Source organism: Erinaceus europaeus, chromosome 20, assembly GCF_950295315.1.
Source record: "Erinaceus europaeus chromosome 20, mEriEur2.1, whole genome shotgun sequence".
NCBI classification, from domain to species: domain Eukaryota; kingdom Metazoa; phylum Chordata; class Mammalia; order Eulipotyphla; family Erinaceidae; genus Erinaceus; species Erinaceus europaeus.
In genome coordinates this window covers 24,174,999-24,195,164 of record NC_080181.1, presented here as the reverse complement: position 1 = coordinate 24,195,164, position 20,166 = coordinate 24,174,999, and the positions used below count along the sequence as shown (strand labels likewise).

Here is a 20,166-nt window from a genome sequence, read left to right as displayed (position 1 = left end):
AATTTGATCCATGCAGTCTGATCACAGAAGCCACATTAACCATTAAAAAATGGTGAGCTGGGGAAATAGCATAGTGGTTATATAAAAGATGTCATGCCTGAAGCTTCAAGGTTCTAGGTTCAGTCCCCCATACTGCAGTACCCATACCACAGATCTGATCAGTACTCTTGTAAAAAAAAGTGTGTCATTCCAAGGGGATGTGGGTTGGCAGAATTATACCCAGGAAGATGAGATACAGGTATCAATGTAGGTAATTCTGCAAAGGGATCAAAGTGGTTGTGATCTAAAAAGAAACACTGGATTTGCCAATTTGAGATTTCTTATTTAGGTAATAATAATTTCAGCTATATGCTGGGAGTGAAACCTAGATAGTTCCGGGTTAATATATTAATTGAATTCTACTTTATCTGGTGAAACTCATAATCCAGCCGACTATTTCCTCTGCTCTTTGAGTCCTTCAATACACTATGAACTTTTCCATCATAGGACCCTGTGGCTCTGCCTCTTTTACTAAAATGTTGGCCATCTGGCTATGTCTGTGATAAGCTTGTTATTTCCTAATATGTATTTGTTCCTTGAGTTATATGTCACATGGAATTATGCATTAATTTATCAGTGTGTTTGTTTACTGTCACCTTCCCCCATTAGGTATAACTCCACGTGGGCAGGATTTGAAGCTCTAAAGACCAGCTTGTAGTTAGCTACCTCTAATACAGTACTTTGAAAACAGTAGGTGTCCAGTAAATAGTGCTTTCGTGTGTCTGTGAACAAGCATGTCCTGTTTATTTAGATAACAGTAAATTTTCATTTTCTTCACAGTATTGTTTTTCAGAATAGGAATGAAGGTACTGGGGATAGAGTTCATCAGCAGAGTGCTTGATTTCTTTTTTTTTCTCCCCTTTATTGGGGGATTAATGTTTTACATTTGACAGTGAATACAAAAGTTTGTACATGCATAACATTTCTCAGTTTTCCACATAACAATACAACCCCAAGAGTGCTTGATTTCTATGTATGAAATAAGGCTGTGGGTTCAATCCTGGCAGCAAGAAAGAAGAAAAAATAGGAGGAGGGTAGGAAACAATGAAGTCAGGATTGCTTTTTTCAGTAAATGTCATGTTCAGAAAGCATGCTTTTTTTTTTTTTAATTTCACATTGCTGAAACAATTTGTAAACATCTTTAGTATATTTATTCATTTATTTATTAAGTATTCCCTTCTGTTGCCCTTGTTTTATTATCATAGTTATTATTGTTGTTGTTGTTGGATAGGACAGAGAGAAGTGGAGAGAGGAGGGGAAGACAGAGAGGTGGAGAGACAGACAGACACCTGCAGACCTGCTTTACCGCCTGTGAAGCGACTCCCCTGCAGGTGGGGAGCCAGGGGCTCGAACCGGGATCCTTATGCGGGTTCTTGCACTTTGCACCACGTGCGCTTAACCCACTGCGCTATCACCGGACTCCCTTTAGTATATTTATTTATTTTTTTAAGTTTTTATTTTTATTTATTAATGAGAAAGATAAGAGAGAGAGAAAGAACCAGACTCTGGTACATGTGCTGCCAGGGATTGAACTCAGGACCTCATGCTTGAGAGTCCGATGCTTTATCCACTGCACCACCTCCTGGACCACTAGTATATTTATTTATTTATTTATTTATTTATTTATTTATTTCCTCCCTCCAGGGTTATTGCTGGGCTCGGTGCCTGCACCATGAATCCACAGCTCCTGGAGGCCATTTTTCCCCCTTTTTGTTGCCCTAGTTGTTGTAGACTCGTTGCGGTTATTATTGCCATTGTTGACGTTGCTTTGTTGTTGGATAGGACAGAGAGAAATGGAGAGAGATGGGGAAGACAGAGAGAGGGGGAGAGAAAGATAGACACCTGCAGACCTGCTTCACCGCCCGTGAAGCAACCCCCCTGCAGGTGGCTCGAACCGGGATCCTTACTCCGGTCCCTGCGCTTTGCGCCACGTGCGCTTAACCCACTGCGCCACTGCCCGACCCCCTAGTATATTTATTAATGAAACTTAGTTTTGTGGTTCTTTGGCTATTGCTTAGCCTCCCCCTCCACATACACTGGTTAGAATCCAACTTTAATTTTCTTTCTTAAAATTAAAAAAGCCTTAAACTAAGGTTGAGCAAGAGGATGGAAGAAGTGACTGGGAAAATGATTCAACTGGTAGAGCACTGGACTTACATGCCCAAAGCTCCTGGTTTGATCCCCAGTGCTGCATGTATTGAAGTGATGTTCTGGCTTCTCTCTCTTTCTGTATCTTATGTGAAACTGGCTCTCATATGTAAAATAAAATAAAATAAATTTGAAGGGTGAAAGTGTCCAAGATAAGGAACAGAAAAATAAAAAAGACATTCCTGTTCGTGAGAAGTATATAATCAAATTAAAAGACTACTAAGTAAATAATTTTTTTTAATTCTCTTTTGTTGCCCTTGTTGTTTTATTGTTGTAGTTATTATTGATGTCGTTGTTGTTGGATAGGACAGAGAGAAATGGAGAGAGGAGGGGAAGACAGAGAGGAGGAGAGAAAGACAGACACCTGCAGACCTGCTTCACCACCTGTGAAGTAACTCCCCTGCAGGTGGGGAGCCGGGGCTCGAACCGGGATCCTGACGCCGGTCCTTGAGCTTAGCGCCACCTGCGCTTAACCCGCTGCGCTACAGCCCGACTCCCCTAAGTAAATAATCATTATAGCAGAGTAAAGCATAGTGAAAATTGGACAGAAGAACAAGTGAATACAAGTAGGAAAAGTAATTCAGCGGTGGTGCAGTGGATAAAGCATTGGACTCAGATGAGGAAGATGGGGAAGGTCAGTGTAGGTGATTCTACTAAGGGATCGAAGTGCTTGTGATCTGAAAAGAAGCACTGGAGTGGTCGGGGAGGTGGTGCACTGGATAAAGCATTGGACTCTCAAGCATTAGGTCCTAAGTTTAATCCCTGGCAGCACATGTACCAGAGTGACGTCTGGTTTTTTCTCACCTCCTATCTTTCTCATTAATAAATAAATAAATAAAATCTTTAAAAATATTAAATAAATAAAAGGAACGCTAGATTTGCTGACTGGAGATTTGTTGTGCCGCCTGTGTTGACATCACATGTGCCAGAGTGATGCTCTAGTTCTCTTATTAATAAATAAATCTTTTTTTTTTTTTTAATCATAATGTAGGGCAAGGGAGACAGCATAATGTTTATGCCAAATGCCTGAGGTTCTGAGGTCCCAGGTTCATTTTTTTCAATTTTTTTTTTTTTTTTGAGAGAGAGAGTGAGTCAGACAGACAGACAGACAGAGACAACAGAGCACTGCCCAGCTCTGGCTTATGGTGGTGCGGAGGATTGAACCTGTGACTTCGGAGCCACAGGTATGAGAATCTCTTTGCATAACCATTAGGCTATCTATCCCCGCCCGAGGTCCCAGGTTCAATCCTGGCACTACGAAAAGCCAGAGCTGAGTGGTGCTCTGGTCACTCTGTCTCTGTCTCTCATTAAAATAATGTATTTTTAAAAATCATAAATTATATCTCTTAATGAAACATATAGCCTTATTTGGTTCAGGTGGTATTTACATAGAGATATTTACAAAATATTTACAATATTTTTACAATAAAATAAATTTAAAAAAGGGAGTCGGGCTGTAGCGCAGCGGGTTAAGCGCAGGTGGCGCAAAGCACAAGGACCGGCATAAGGATCCTGGTTCGAACCCTGGCTCCCCACCTGCAGGGGAGTCGCTTCACAGGCGGTGAAGCAGGTCTGCAGGTGTCTATCTTTCTCTCCTCCTCTCTGTCTTCCCCTCCTCTCTCCATTTCTCTCTGTCCTATCCAACAACGATGATAACAACAATAATAACTACAACAATAAAACAACAAGGGCAACAAAAGGGAATAAATAAATAAATAAAAATTAATTAATTAAAAAATTTTACAATAAAATATTTACAATATTTTGTAGGAGAGATATCTTTTTTTAATACCTATTTATTCCCTTTTTTTTGCCCTTGTTTTATTGTTGTAGTTATTATTGTTCTCATCATTGTTGGGTAGGACAGAGAGAAAATGGAGAGAGGAGAAGATAGAGAAGGGAGAGAAAGACATCTGTAGACCTGCTTCACCGGACTCCCCTGCAGGTGGGGAGCCGGGGGCTTGAACCGCTGTGCTACCACCCAACTCCTTTAAAGGAGAGACCTTTATCAGAATATTGCAGGACCAGGAAGATAACAGGATGATCTGTATTGCAACAGATTTTCATGCCTGAAGCACCTGATATCTCAGGTTCACTCACTGGCACCACCATAAGCCAGAGCTGAGCAGTGCTTTTTCTTGTTTGTTTGCTTGTTTTGTATTTTAAGAAAATTGGTAATGGTCTATTCTCAGTTTCAAGGTTTTGTGATATTAAATGAGGCAGAGAAACATGCGTGATCTTGAAATGTTAAGTAGAATTTATTTGGATGAATGAGAAAAGGATTTTCCCTATCTTTTTTACTCTAGATGTATACACAAGTAGAAAACAGTGGACACACTAATGTACATTTTCTCTGCATATAAACATTTATAGTATTTATTTGCTGTGCACATGCAGCTCAGTGTCTACACTATAAATACACCATTCCTGGAGGCTAGTTTTTCTTCTTCCATTCCTCCTCCTCTTCCTCCTCCTCCTCCCTTTTTAATAGAGACAAATTGAGAAGGAAATAGGGTAGAGAGAGGGAGAGAGAGTGAGATCTGCAACACAGCTTCACTTGTGAAGCATTCCTGCTGCAGGTGCAAACTCAGGCCCTTACACATGTGTAGGTTGTAATGGGTGTGCCACCAACAAGCCCCCATTTATACTCTTAGAAAAAAAAGATGTATGAGACAGGGAGAGAGAGAATCAGAATGTCACTTGGGCACATTTGATGCCTGGGATTGAGCTCTAGACTTCATGCTTGGGAATACTTTATCTACTGAGTTTTTTGTAAGATGGTATAGAAATACTAAAACTATACTTATAATTGAAATTATTATTTTTTTCACCCCCACCGAAATTATTATCTTTTTCAAAGAATTTATTCATGAGAAGGATAGGAGGAGAGAAAGAACCAGACATCACTCTGGTATATGGGCTGGAATATGGATCGAACTCAGGACCTCATGGTTGAGAATCCAATGCTTTATCCACTGCGCCACCTCCCGGACCACATAATTGAAATTATTTTATTGATTATTTGTCACATACCTTCCCATGAGAAAGAGAGAGAGAAAGAAATCAGCACCGTGTGATATGTACAGTGCAGGGGATTGAACGGAGAACCTCAAGCTTGAGAACAGTTTTGCCATTTCTGTAGTAACTATGCTTATAATTTTTAACAATTTGTTTGTTTATGAAGAGAAAACTAGAATATCACTCTGGCACATATGGTGCTGACACTCTCAGGCATGAAAATCTGGTTTTGTACCTGCTACAAATCTGGGCCACACTTAAGAAAAAAAAAAAAAAGGTAACAAAGGAGAGCTTGATGCTATCAGAAAACCTAAAAAAAGGAGCACTAGTTGTTGACCTTTCACATTTTCATGGGTTATCGTAGCATATCATTTCCTTTAAAATACAAAAAGCAGGATCTGACTAAATTTGTAGTAAGGCACCAAAGTGAAAACCCTGGGTGGAGGGTGAGGGTGGATGTGTTCAGCTTCATGGGGGGGTGGGGTGGGACACAGTCTTTTGGTGATGGGAATGGTGTTTATGTACACTCCTATTAATCTGTAGTCATAAAAATATGTAAAAAGTATAATTTCCCTCTTATTTCTGTGTATCAAATAAGAACTACAAAGCATGTTAAAATGCAAGTCATACTGGTCAGATTACCTCCTATATGTCAGTTCTAACATACATGCAACCTAAGCTTTTTTTTTTTTTTTTGCCTCCAGGGTTATTGCTGGGGCACCAGCACCACCCAGCCCCCACAATCTAAGCTTTTGTTTCAGCAAAATGACAAAGTTATTCATGTAAGAAAGAGTAGTCCAGGGGGCTGGGTGGTCACGCTGCGGGTTAAGCGCATATGGCGCAAAGTGCAAGGGCCAGTGTAAGGATCCTGGTTTGAGCCCCCAGCTCCCCACCTGCAGGGGATCGCTTTGCAGGCGGTGAAGCAGGTCTGCAGGTGTCTTTCTCTTTCCCCCTTTGCCTTTCCATCTGCTCTGCATTTCTCTCTGTCCTATCCAACAACGTCAGCTATGACAACAATAACAACTACAACAAGCACAACGACAAGGGCAACAAAATGGGAAAAATGGCCTTCAGGAGCAGTGGATTCGTAGTGCAGGCACCAAGCCCCAGCGATAACCCTGGAGGCAAATACATAAATAAAAATAAATTAAAAAAAGGAAAGAAAGAGTAGTCCAAACATGGGGCCAAGTGGTGGGGTACCTGGTTAAGCGCACACATTACTGTGCACAAGGACCCAGCTTCAAGCCCCTGGTTCACTCCTGCAGTGGGAAAGCTTCACAAGTGGTGAAGCAGGGCTGTAAGTGTCTCTCTGTCTCTCTCCCTTTCTATCTTCCCCTCCCCTCTCAATTTCTCTATCCAATAATAAATAATTAATTAATTAAAATTAAAAAACCCTTGTCTTAAAAAAATAGTCCAGGGGAGTCGGGCAGTAATAACTACAACAATAAAACAAAAAGGGCAACAAAAGGGAATGAATAAATAAATATTAAAAAAATACTTTCATTTAATAAAAAAAATTAGTCCAAACAGTCAGTGTTAAGTCCAGAAGTGTTCGTTTCTTTCATCTTTGCTTGTCTGTCTTATTTATATTTCACTATTCAACTTAATGCTAATTTTTTTTTTTTTTTTTTTTGCCTCTGGAGTTATTGTTGGGCCTTGGTGCCTGTGCCACGAATTCACTGCTCCTGGAGGCTATTCTTTCCCCTTTTGTTGCCCTGGTTGTTTTACCATTGTTGTGTCTATTATTGCTGTTGTTGTTATTGATGTCATTGGATAGGACAGAGAGAAATGGAGAGAGGAGGGGAAGATGGGGGGTGCGGAGAAAGATAGACACCTACAGACCTGCTTCACCACTTGTGAAGTGGCCTCCCCTGCGGGTGGGGAGCTGGGGGTTCGAACTGGGATTCTTATGCTGGTCCCTGTGCTTTGTGCCACGTGTGCTTAACCCTCTGCGCTGCTACCTGACCCCCCTTAATGCTAACTTTCTCAGAACAAAAGAGTATGTTATACTTTCCATTTTATCTTCATGCTGAGCACACACTTGCATATTTATGCAGCATATTTTTAACATATTTTAAGAAAATCTTGTTTTAAATAAGGAGATATTAAGAAAAATGACACTTTGGATCACAATATACATTTGTAAAGAGATCTAACTAGTGATATCACTGTGTGATACAGATTTGTTAACTGTATGTTATAACCTACAAGTCAGAGCCACCGTCTGAAGTCATTTTATCTATGTATGGCTTTTTTACAGGTGATGTGTGTTTTGACATTCTGAACCATGAGTCTAGCACTTAATGATCTGCTTATTTGCTGTCGTCAAATAGAACACGATAAAGCTACTGAACGAAGGGTAGTACATTACTTAAATTTAATCTTTTCTCAAAACTTCAGTGTATGATTGGTAACCTGATAGGTTCTTTTTTCATTTTCAGAAAGAAGTTGAGAAATTTAAGCGCCTGATTCGAGATCCTGAAACTATTCAACATTTAGATCGGCATTCAGATTCTAAACAAGGAAAATACTTGAATTGGGATGCTGTTTTTAGGTATTCCATTCTAATTTTTTAAAAAAACTGTCTTTCTTATCTTTATTTTTATTGATATGATTTTTGTGGTGTGTAGTCAAATTTATCTTTGCTTCCCTCTGTATACTATTGTGCACTGCATATGAACTTGGTGCTTAATGTTTATCTGAAACAAAAAAAATAATTATATTTTTAAAATTTATGTATTGGATTGAGACAGCTGGAAATCGAGAGGGAGGGGGAAATAGAGTGAGAGAGAAACAGGGAGACAGAGAGACACCTGCAGCCCTGCTTCACTTGTGAAGCTTTCTCCCTGCAGGTGGTGGCCAATGGCTCAAACCTGGGTCCTGGTGCACCACCACCTGGCCTCCCCACCCCACAAGTTTTTTTTCTATTTTCTCCAGAGTTATTGTTGGGCCTCACTGACTGCATGACTCCACTCTACTGTTTCCTGGGGGTCCTTTCATTTTTCCTTCAGATAGAGGGTAAAAAGTAGAGAGAGGGGGAAGTGGAGAAGGAAAGGGGAGATACACCACAGCACTGCTCCGTCACTTCTGAAGCCTCCTCCCTGCAGATACTCCCATGTGGTGACATGTGAGCTTTACTGTGTGAATGATCACCTAGTTCCTGAAACAAAATTTTAAAAAATATTTATTTATTCCCTTTTGTTGCCCTTGTTTTATTGTTGTAGTTATCATTGTTTTCATTGTTGGATAGGACAGAGAGAATGGAGAAAGATGGGGAAAACAGGGGGAGAGAAAGACCTCCTTCACTGCTTGTGAAGTGACCTCCCCCTGCAGGTAGGGAGCCGGGGGCCCAGACTGGAATCCTTATACTGGTCCTTGTGCTTTGCGCCACCTGTACTTAACCCGCTGCACTACTGCCTTACTCCCTGAAAAAAATTTGAAAGGGTGTTTCTATAGAAAAGGTTAAAAATCCAATGGGTAGATAGCATAGAGATTATGCAAAGAGACTGTCATGCCTGAGGCTCCAAAGTCCCAGTTTTAATTCTCCATATCACCATAAGCTAGATCTGGTAAAAAAAAAAAAAAGATTTTTCTCTCTGTGTCTTTCTCTCTCTCAAAAATAAAATAAATAAAATACTTAAAAAAAATTAAAATGTCAGGAGTCGGGCTGTAGCACAACAGGTTAAGCGCAGGTGGCACAAAGCACAAGGACCGGCATAAGGATTCCGGTTAGAGCCCTGGCTCGCCACCTGTAGAGGAGTAGCTTCACAAGTGGTGAAGCAGGTCTGCAGGTGTCTATCTTTCTCTTCCCCTCTCTGTCTTCCCCCTCCTCTCTCCATTTCTCTCTGTCTTATCCAACAACAATGACAACAATAATATTTACAACAATAAAACAACAAGGGCAAAAAGAGAATAAATAAATAAAATAAATACTAAAAAAATTAAAATGTCTTAAACCTGTGTCACTCAGTATTAGAGAGAATTCCTTTAAGTTCATGACACTATTTTAAATTAGAGAATAAAATTTGCTAGAATTCATGTTACTATTTTGACATGTTCAATTATTATTAGTATCTTCCATATGCTAAATTATAATAAAACAAGTAAAAGTAATTATAATAGCTCCATATGAGTACAGTTAACAAACAAAATTCAGATCTTGGAAAGATTTAATTGATTGTTGGAGTTGCAAACAGAATTAATGCATTTTTAAATTAAGACAATTTTTAATTGTAGCTTTCACTAATAACTAGTAGTAGACTAAAGTACTTAGGAAAGTTAATGAGATATATTTATTGTTTTTTTAATTTATTAATGAGAAAGGAGGAGAGAGAAAGAACCAGACATCACTCTGGTACATGGTGGTCGGGGATTGAACTCAGGACCTCATGCTTGAGAGTCCAATGCTTTATCCACTGTGCCACCACCCAGACCACAATGAGATATTTTAAATTAATGTATAATACTGAGAAACTTGAAACACCATTTTCAGCCTAAAGAAAATATGACTTATAACTTGTGTTTTTTTTCTTTTAGACTTTTCTTTTTTTATTAATATTTATTTATTCTCTTTTGTTGCCCTTGTTTTATTGTTGTACTTATTATAGTTGTTACTGATATCGTCATTGTTGGACAGGGCAGAGAGAAATGGAGAGAGGAGGGGAAGACAGAGAAAAGGAGAGAAAAACAGACACCTGCAGACCTGCTTTACCGCCTGTGAAGCGACTCCCCTGCAGGTGGGGAGCCGGGGGCTTGAACTGGGATCCTTATGCCAGTCCTTGCGCTTTGCGGCACGTGTGCTTAACCCACTGCACGCCCAACTCCCCAGATTTATTTCTTAATGAGAGAAAGTGAAAACTAGAGCATCATTCTGGCACATATGATGCCAGGGATTGAACTCAGGACCATGTGCTTGAGGGTCCAACTCTATCTGCTATGTTACCTTCCTGCCTGCTTAACTTTTCTGTTTTACATTTAGCTTATTTCTGGTACTAGACTGACTTCTTGAATGGGATACATGGCAAATATATCTTTGTTTTTTATTTCAATGAAAGAGATGAGAGAAAGAGAGACATACCAGAGCACTGATCAGCAGTTGCTTATAGGTGTTGGGAATTGAACCTAAGACCTCAGCTTCTGGCATTAAAGTCTTTTTGCATAACTGTTATGCTCTCTCCCCACCCCATATGCTTTTGCTGTTGTTATTAATTTATTTCAGATACCACAGAATTATCTCTAGAGAAGAGTACTTTTAATTTTTCTTTAAAAATATTTATTTATTGAATAGAGACAGAGACACCAAGAGGGAAGGAGAAGATAGGAATAGAATGAGAGACACCTGCAGGACTTGAACTCAAGCCCTTGCTCGTTGTAGCATGTAGCAATGCCCCAACACAGAGTACTTTTTCTTAAACTGATCAGAAAGACCAAATATGAATCTGGCATTCCCAATTAATCGAGAATATTTTCTAGAGAGTAGACTAGGAACAGACAGATGCCTAGGGTGCAGATAGGTTGTGCACAGATTAACACACAGGTGGGAGAGATTTACTAACATTGCAAGCTTTTAATCAAATGAAGAGCTGGCAGTAAAGTAATGGGAAATCATGAGTTACAGATTAAGAGCTTTGAAGATCAGATTTTATATTGGTGTATAGATTAGCCCTTGAGAAAGATTTGTCTCATTTCGCCAGTACGTTGGTTGGTTAGTGTGGTAGAAAAGATTCTCTTTATGATGGCATGAAGAACTGTTTGAAACAGCTGGGCGGTGGTGCACCGGGTTAAGTGCACATACTACCAAGTGCAAGGACCCGCGGAAAGATCCCGGTCTGAGCCCGTCTCCACACCTGCAGGGCGCCACTTCTCAAGTGGTGAAGCAGGTCTGCAGGTGTCTCTCTTTCTGTTCCCCCCTCTTCTCTCTATTTCTCTGTCCTATCCAATAAAATGGAAAAAATAACCTCCAGGAGCAGTGGATTTGTAGTGCAGGCACTGAGCCCTAGTGATAACCCTGGAGGAAAAAAAAAAAACTGCTTGAAACTATATTTTGTATCTAATAAGATAATTTTTTTCTGGGACTTTGTTCCAATGTGATTCACTATTCTTGATGGTCTCTGTCTTTCTCTTTCTCTCTCATTGCTCTAATTGAGAAAGGCTGAGAGAATAAGAGATGTCAGAAAGAGTAGTGCACTACCATTCATGAAGTTTCCCTTCTGCATGGTGCTCCTGTGTTGTGACCAGGAACTCAAACCCAGGTTCCCTTGCATGGTAAATTGTGCACTCTCTTTGAGCCATCTCTGGGCCATTAAGGTAGTAGCTCACGTGGGAATTTGTCTGCTGTCACTGCAAATGATCTAGGTTCAGGCATGACCCCCACCAATGTGTGGGAAGATCCCTCCATCTTTGGCCTTTTTCCCATCTCCCTCTGACTCTTTTTCTATCTGAAAAGATTGGCTTAGAGTAGTGAAGCCCAGGCAGTGATGATAATAATAATAATAATAATAATAATGGAAATGTTTAATGAGTCTCTGAACTATCACTTTGTTGTCTTGAAGATTTTTACAGAAATATATCAAGAAAGAAACAGAATGTCTTAGAACAACAAAACCAAATGTATCAACTTCCACCCAGGCCTCCAGGCAGAAAAAGATGCAGGAAATCAGCAGCTTGGTCAAATACTTCATCAAATGTGCAAATAAAAGTAAGTGATGTTATTTATTATAAATAAATTACTCACTAAGTCATTGCATGAGTTTTGTCTCATTACTATGAGAAAATAGTTACATGCTTATGAATTTATTATTTAGAATAATTTTTAGTACAGCAGGTTCAAATATTTGGAGGACTTATGCAAACATGGAATGATAGAATCACAGGAGAAGATTGTAAAATGTTGCAGCTAAAGATTCTTCTTTGGGTCCTGGAGGTAGCAATGCAGGTTAAGTGTAAATGGCGTGAAGCACAAGTTCCAGTACAAGGTTCCTGGTTAGAGCCCCCGGCTGTTGCTTCACAAGTGGTGAAGCATGTCTGCAAGTGTCTTTCTCTCCCTGTCTCTTGTCTTCCCCTCTTCTTTTGATTTCTCTCTGTCCTTTCCAATAACAACAATAATAATAATGACAACAACAAGGGCAACAAAAAAATGGGAAAAATGGCCCCAGGAGCAGTGGATTCGTAGTGTAGGCACCGAGCCCCAGCAATAACCGTGGAGTCAAAAAAAGATTCTTCTTGCATCCTCTGAATGTCTTAATGATTTAACATACCTTTTGATACTTCTTTTATATCATTAAATGTTTTATTTATTTATCTATGATCCATTAGAGACAGAGAAATTGAGAGGGGAGGGGGAAGTAGAGGCAGACAGACAGAGAGAGACACCTGCATCCCTGCTTCACCATTTGTGAAGATTTCTCCCTACAGATGGGGACCAGGGGCTTGAACCTGCGCTGTAAGGTGTGCGCTCAACCATGTGCGCCACTACCTGGCCCCTCATTAAATGTTTTTAATAGTAATAAACCAGTCTCCTTTTGTTCCTGTTTCTGCCTTCTGAGATAGCACAGAAAGTCTTAAGCACTGTTTCCAGTATAATATCCTTTGAGATATTTGAAGTTGCCCTTATTTTCCCCAAGTCTCTTTTCAAAGCTTACTTTCATTAGCTCATTTGTCTTTATTCACTCTCTTTAGAATATTTTCTGTTTAATTACATCATTCCAGAATACAGAAATAAGTTTTATAGGTCTAATCTGGTACAGAGTAGAGCAGCACTTCATATCTTTTTATCTGTGATTTTATTATTAATTTATTTTAAGATTAATACTTTCTTGGCAGTCAAAATCCACACCATTAACTAACACTGAACTTACTATTGGCTTTTTTTTTTTTTTAACCAGAGCACTGCTCTGCTCTGCTTTATGGTGTTGCAGGGGATTGAACCTGGGAGTTTGGCACCTCAGGCATGAGAGTCTCTTTGCAGAACCATTATGCAGTCTTATCCCGCCCTCTCTCTATTTTTTTAAAGTGAGTTATCTGTTTGTTTGTTTGTTTTTATCCTGGTGAGACGCACAACTCCCATTTAAACTTACACAGTAGATATTTTGAAGAGTTGTTATTTAAAATGAAAATGCAGAATCCTACTAGGATTATCTAAGACTTCATTTTCTACTAAGAAGTCCTTTTTGTTTAGGGACTCTTGGAGTCAAGATTTTATTTACTTTCCACAGATATGGATGCTGCTCTTTATGATACCAAATTTAAGGACTAGAAAAACCCACTGTTGATAGCCTTTGTAATGTAGAAGCACATAGTTTGTTCATAAACATTACAGAATGGTAGTATGAAACTTGAATCTGAAAAATAATGGAGGGGCTAGGAGATGGTACATTTGGTTGAGCACACATGCTACAGTGCACAAGTACCTGAGTTTAAGCCCCTGGCCTCCACCTGTAGGGGGAAAACTTTGCTAGTGGTGAAGCAGAGCTGCAGATGTCTATGTTTCTCCCTATCTCCCCCTTCCCCTTGACTTCTGGCTGTCTCTATCCAATAACAAAAGATTAAAAAAAGAAAATAATAATAATGCATCTTGAGCCTGGAAGATAGTTCACCTGGGAGGATGGGTGCTCCCTAAGTGACAGCACTGGGGGTGAGCTCTGGTGCTGTGCAGTTACTCCCTTTCTGCTGGTTTATCAGAAATAAAATGGATGGAAAAAGTGTGGCACAGGAGGTGGTACAGTGGATTAGGTGCTGCACACTCAAGCATGAGGTCCTGAGTTCAATCCCTGCAGCTCTCCCTCCTACCCCCTCAATCTCTCTCTTTCTCCTTTACTTACAAGTAAATATTTTTAAAAATAAATGAAAAGCTGTCCCAGGAGGGTCTTGTACTGTAAACAAATGGTTTTGTAAAGAATTCGTTTCCTAGTTTCTTATTTCTTCTCTCTCTCTCTTTCTCTCTCTCGCTCTCTCTCTCTCTCGTAGCCAGAGCACTGCTCAACTCTAGCTTATGATGGCGTGAGGGATTGAATTTTCTGGTTTCTCTGAGATGCCAGTTTGTATGGAAAACTGAAAATTCCTGTTAGTCATTGTAGCAGAGAACAAAAGGAAAACTGTACTTCAAAAACTCTTCACCTGCACTTGCCCTGTACGATAGCTTTGTATTAACTGAAGTTTATATTCTTGGCTACAAACATTAGGTTCGTAATACATCTTATTATGTACTTAAAAAGGTTGGTAAGTAAAAAACACCATCCCATCTGTAGCCCACTAAAAATGTTTCCTGGTTATAATTTTGCTTTTTAGAGAAAAATACTTAAGTTAACAATGAAAACTACTTTTGAAAATGTCTGGCTGGGGGTTGGGCAGTGGTGTACCAGATTAAGCACACACAATGTGAAGCGCAAGCTCTGGCACAGGGATCCCAGTTTGAGCCCCCAGTTCCCCACCTACAGGGGGGTCACTTCAGAAGCGGTGAAGCAGGTCTGCAGGTGTCTTTCTCTCTCTCCGTGTCTTCCCTCCTCTCTCGATTTCCTTCTCCCTATTCAACAACAATAGCAGCAGCAACATCAATAGCAGCAACAACAGCAATAGAAAAAAGATGGCCTCCAGGAGCAGTGGGTTCACAGTACAGACACCAAGCCCCAGCAATAATCCTGGAGGAGAAGAAAGAAAGAAAGAAAGAAAAATAGATAGATTCCTGGCTAGGGCTACATAGTATGTATGTAGTTTGTATATTGCATATTGACCCCCAAAATAAAATTAAAAAATAAATCTGAAAGTAGTATTATGTTGGCTTACAGGAATAAGTAGATGAAATTATCAATGTAAGATCATTTAACTCTTTTATAGACAATTTATGCATATTTGAAGTTTTCTTTCAAGTTTGATTTTGTAACATGTCTTTTACTTCCAGAACAAAACAATGCTAATTTCATGTCGTCTTCTTAAACTGTTTTGATTTCAAAGGGTTGAAGGATAAGTGGGAATTTAAACCCATGTTTAAACTTTACTAGACTTGTTTAGCATGGGAATTCAAAGTATGATGAAAGAAGCAGATTAGAAAAAAACAAAAAACATTTGGGAAGAAATTAGCAAATACTGTTCCTTCATTTTTGTCAGCAGTTCATTGTTTCAGTACACATCAACTAGAGAATAGAAGTCCCAGCTGTGAAAAATGCTGTATTCCATGAATTTTTTTAGTCTGTTGGCATCTTAGTGTATTTTTTAATAATTAAAAAAATTCCTTTATTATCTTTATTTATTGGACAGAGACAGTCAGAAATCAAGAAGGTAGGGGGAGAAAGAAAGAGAGACACCTGCAGCCCTGCTTCACCACTCTCAAAGCTTTGCCCCTGCAGGTGGGGACCAGAGACTCAAACCTGGGTCCTTGCGCATTGTCGTATTTTTGCTCAACCAGGTGCACCACCACCTGGCTCAGTTTTTTTTTTTTAAGTCAGCAGAATTTTTTAAATACTTCTCAAATTTGGCAGGAGAAGAACATGTATTGGGATTTAGCACATAGGGAAATATGACTATATACTGATATTAATTTATGTAGTTCAACAAATGTTTGTTAAGCACCTGCAACTAGGATAGTCATTGAGCAATATATTACAGTAGAGAGTAATCATTTTCTTTCCTTACGAATGTAATGACATGACAGGTGCTGTTGATGAGAGGATATGATGGCTGTGAATATCCTTAGGGTGTTATAGCAGGGGATCACGTTTCATCAGATGGTTGCATTTTGTCATTGGTCAGATGCCTAAAACTATGACTATGATACCTAATTCTCATCATTAGGAAATTATAAAACTGTAGAGTGTTAGCACAAGACTATACTGTTCCCGCAGACATTTTTTTTTCCTTCTTCCTTCCCTTCATTTGTTCCTTCCTTCCTCCCTCCCTCCTTCCCTTCTTCCCTCCCTTCCTTCTTTCCTTCCTTCCTATGATAGAAGCAGAAATAGAGAGGGGGAGAGATAGGGAGGTACGGAGGGAGGGGGAGAGAGAGACCTATAACACTGCTGTATTGCTCTTTAGCCTCCCCCCTGCAGGTGGGGATAGCCAATTTGAACCTGAGTCTTAGTGCACAGTAAGGTGTGTTCTGCTGGATGCACCACCACTTGGTCCGCATTAATCTTCTTGGCTTTGTAGGCCACATAGTTCCTATTCTATTCAACTCTGCTGTTGGACCGTGAAAGTACTCATAGACAGTATTTTAATGAATGGGCATGGCTATGGTCTAAGAAAACATTATTTCTAAAAACAAGTGACGGTAAGAATTTTGCCCATGGTTTACGGTTGACGAATCCTTGCTTTGTGAGGAGATTAGTTAGTGATAATTTCCCAAATGGAATTATTTTTATAGTTGCTATTTCAAGTACTCTGTTTTTCTCAACATTTACATTTTAATTTGTTTATTTTAAAATAGGGGCACCCAGGCTAAAATGTCAAGAACTCCTGAATTATATTATAGACACAGTGAAAGATTCATCATATGGAACCATTTATGGAGCTGACTGTAGCAACATACTGCTCAAGGACATTCTTTCAGTGAGAAAATACTGGTGTGAAATATCTCAGCAACAGTGGCTAGGTATGTTTTGAAGGATGTTTGCGATAATTTTATGAAATGAGAAATTTTATCAAAAAGCCATCAGTTCATATTTTGATTGCCCAAAGAAATTTAAGTTAGGCAGTAACTGAAATTTTATGGTTACTGAATCTGACACATAGTTTTTCTTACGTACCTCCTATGTTGTTGTCACTAATTATAAAGTATGTACCTGCTATGAGAACTGGCATTACAGAATTTAAGAATGCCATCCCTGGGGCCAGGAGGTGGAACACCTGGTTAAGCACACAATTACAGTGCACAAGGACAAGGACCTGGGTTCGAGCCCTTGGTTCCCACCTGCAGGGAGAAAACTTCACAAGTGGTGAAGGAGGGCTGCAAGTGTCTCATTGTCTCTCTCTCCTTCTCTGTCTCTCCCTCCTTCTAAATTTCTCTGTCTCTATAAAATTAAATAAAGTGAAAAATATTAAAAGGGAGCTAGGCTGTGGCGCAGTGGGATAAGCACACGGGCCAACATCAGGATCCTGGTTCGAGCCCGGGCTCCCCACCTGCAGGGGCTTCACTTCACAGGCGGTGAAGCAGGTCTGCAGGTGTCTCTCTTTCTCTCCTCCTTTGTGTCTTCCCCATCTCTCTTGATTTCTCTCTGTCCTATCCAACAACAATGACAGCAATAACAATAATGACGATAAGCAACAAGGGCAACAAAAGGGAGAAAAAAAATTTTTTTTAAAAAGAATCCATCCCTGTCCTCAGTGAGTTAACAGTTTAGTAGCAGAAGAAAAACCAAGTAAAGGGAGTTGGGAGATAGCTCAGTGGGTTAAGTGCAGGTGGCTCAAAGTGCAAGGACTGGCGTAAGGATCCCGGTTCAAGCCCCCGGCTCCCCACCTGCAGGGGATTCACTTCACAAGCTGTGAAGCAGGTCTGCAGGTATCTATCTTTCTCTCCCCCTCTCTTTCTCTCTCCTCCTTTGTTTCTCATTAATAAATAAATAAAATATTTAAAAAAAAAAGATTCCTTCAAGCTTCATCCAAGATAAGCTGAAGAAGGTGGCATCATTCTTAATAGCTAAGTAGTATTTTAAATATAACAAGAAGGATTCAAAAAACTGGATTAGACAATTAGCAGTTCACTGGTAAGGTAAGGGAAATAAAAAATACTATAGTAGAATATGTAGGTTCCAGTGAGTTGTTATAGAGGGAATGAGAGCCAGGAACTTAGTGTTGTTAGCAGTTTATAAGTGAGAGTACTGAGAGACCACAAAGAAAGGAAGTTATGGTCTGAGACTGAAATATTTGAATGTCTTGATTCAAACATGAAGTCTTTCTGGGTTTGAGTGTGTTAAATTGCTGTGAAAAATAAGTGGCTATTTTTCTCTGATCAAGAGTCTCAAGGACTCTTGACATTCATGAACCTCTTGCTCCAATATGTTGTCACTAGTAGAATAAAGTCTTACAGTTATTATCATTATTAATATTTGAATTAGTGAGAAAGAGAGCCAGACTATCCCTCTGGCATATGCAGTGCCAGGGATCTAACCCAGGATAACATAGGGAGCATGCAGGTCCTCTGCTCTTTCCCTGAGCCACCTCCTGGGCTACTCTCACAATTCTGATATGTTTTACACATTATTCATTCAGTACCATTAGAATTAAACAAAATCTTAGAGAATGAACTGTGTCAAGTGCTCTCTGTCAGACCTTGAACATGGGATTAGGGAAGTTAAGTAGCTTATCTGAAGCCTGGCTCTTCAACTGGTGCTTGTATATTCTGCGGAATATCATTCCTTTCTTAAAGTGTTCTAAGTGTTAATGTCATGCCTTTACTGTATTAATGCAACTTTGTAAATTTTTTATATTTTTATTTGGGATTATTAAATATTTGAATTGTATTTGTTGCATGCTTTGGTTAAAACATAACTAATTTTTTTTTTTTTTTAAGAATTGTTCTCTATGTACTTCAGACTCTATCTCAAACCTTCACAAGAAATTAATAGAGTTTTAGTGGCCAGAATAATTCAAGCTGTGACCAAAGGATGCTGTTCACAAACTGATGGGTTAAATTCTAAATTTTTGGATTTTTTCTCTAAGGCTGTTCAGCATGCAAGGTAAAGCTAATAGTTATTTTTATTTGGTTTGTATTGAAAATTCATTTTTTGAGCTTCTTACATTACCATGAATTAAACTGACATGCTAAAAATATATTACTAGGTTTCTAAAATAGTGACCCACTAAAAATTTGCTAGCCAGGTTCAGTTCCTTTTCTTATTATCCAATACAGTACACAGAATATAAAATGATGTTCTGAAATGGGAGATTGGTCTTGGCTGCCTAAATATCCTCTTATAGTTCTTGTTTTTTCTTCTTCAGTTTTTTGTTTGTTTGTTTTAATTTTTTTTTTTTTCTTTTCCAGAGTACTGTTCAGCTCTGGCTTACAGTGGTGTGGAGGATTGAACCTGGGACCTCCAAGCCTTAGGCATGAGAGTCTGTTTATATAACCATTAGGCTATCACCCCACCCTCTGTCCCATTTTTGAATAAAAAAGTAAAGTACTAAAAGTAAAATAAGTAGGACTATAGTTTGTGATTATCAATAGCTTACATTTGTACAGTATTACATAACTTATTTGAAATAGTTCATAAATGATAGTTACTAAAATCAATTTTGTATAATTTTAGACAATGTTCCATCAGTATAAAGAACAAACAGGAGGGAGTTGGGCTGTAGCACAGTGGGTTAAGCGCAGGTGGCGCAAAGCACAAGGACTGGCATAAGGATCCCGGTTTGAACCCCGGCTCCCCACCTGCAGGGGAGTCGCTTCACAGGCGGTGAAGCAGGTCTGCAGGTGTCTATCTTTCTCTCCCTCTCTCTGTCTTCCCCTCCTCTCTCCGTTTCTCTCTGTCCTATCCAACAATGACAACAACAATAATAACTACAACAATAAAACAACAAGGGCAACAAAGGGAATAAATAAATAAAATAAATATTTTAAAAAAATTAAAAAAAAAGAACAAACAGGAATGATCTTTTCATATGAGATGACTTATTGTCATTTTTGTATTACTATAGAAGACTTACTTACTAACTAATGAGGGAGAGAGAGAACCAGAGAATTACTCTGGCACATGCCATTCCAGGGATCAAACTCAGGACCTCATGGCACTATGCTACTTCCTTGGATGATAAAATTGTTTTTCTAATTAGTTCTAAAATTAAGGCAGTTGTTACATGAAAATCAAGAATGTTGTTTTTCAGTTATATTTATTTTATGAGGTAGAGAGAATCCTACAGACCAACCAAAACTAATTACTGTTATGCTTTGGCATCTGCAGTATTGAGGATTGCATCTGGGGCCATTGCTAAGACCTCTGCTGAGTCACTTCCCCATCATTAAAGTTATTTTTTTCC

At 39.2% G+C, this 20,166-nt stretch overlaps 1 protein-coding gene across 3 annotated transcripts in view; it reads left to right on the top strand.

Annotated features, from left to right (window-relative positions):
• The window catches only part of ATM (ATM serine/threonine kinase), a 121,808-nt gene that overhangs the window by 1,593 nt on the left and 100,049 nt on the right, over positions 1–20,166 (top strand). For 2 of the 3 annotated variants that reach the window (XR_009546791.1, XM_060180120.1), the window contains exons 2-6: positions 7,466–7,564; positions 7,647–7,759; positions 11,757–11,902; positions 16,619–16,783; positions 18,701–18,866. Coding sequence is in view for 2 of the 3 variants with exons in the window: in XM_060180120.1 (XP_060036103.1) it covers positions 7,493–7,564; positions 7,647–7,759; positions 11,757–11,902; positions 16,619–16,783; positions 18,701–18,866 (662 nt within the window). In the remaining variant the exon portion in view is untranslated. The remainder of the gene's footprint in view (positions 1–7,465; positions 7,565–7,646; positions 7,760–11,756; positions 11,903–16,618; positions 16,784–18,700; positions 18,867–20,166) is intronic. The other variant, XM_060180121.1, reaches the window with a different exon arrangement.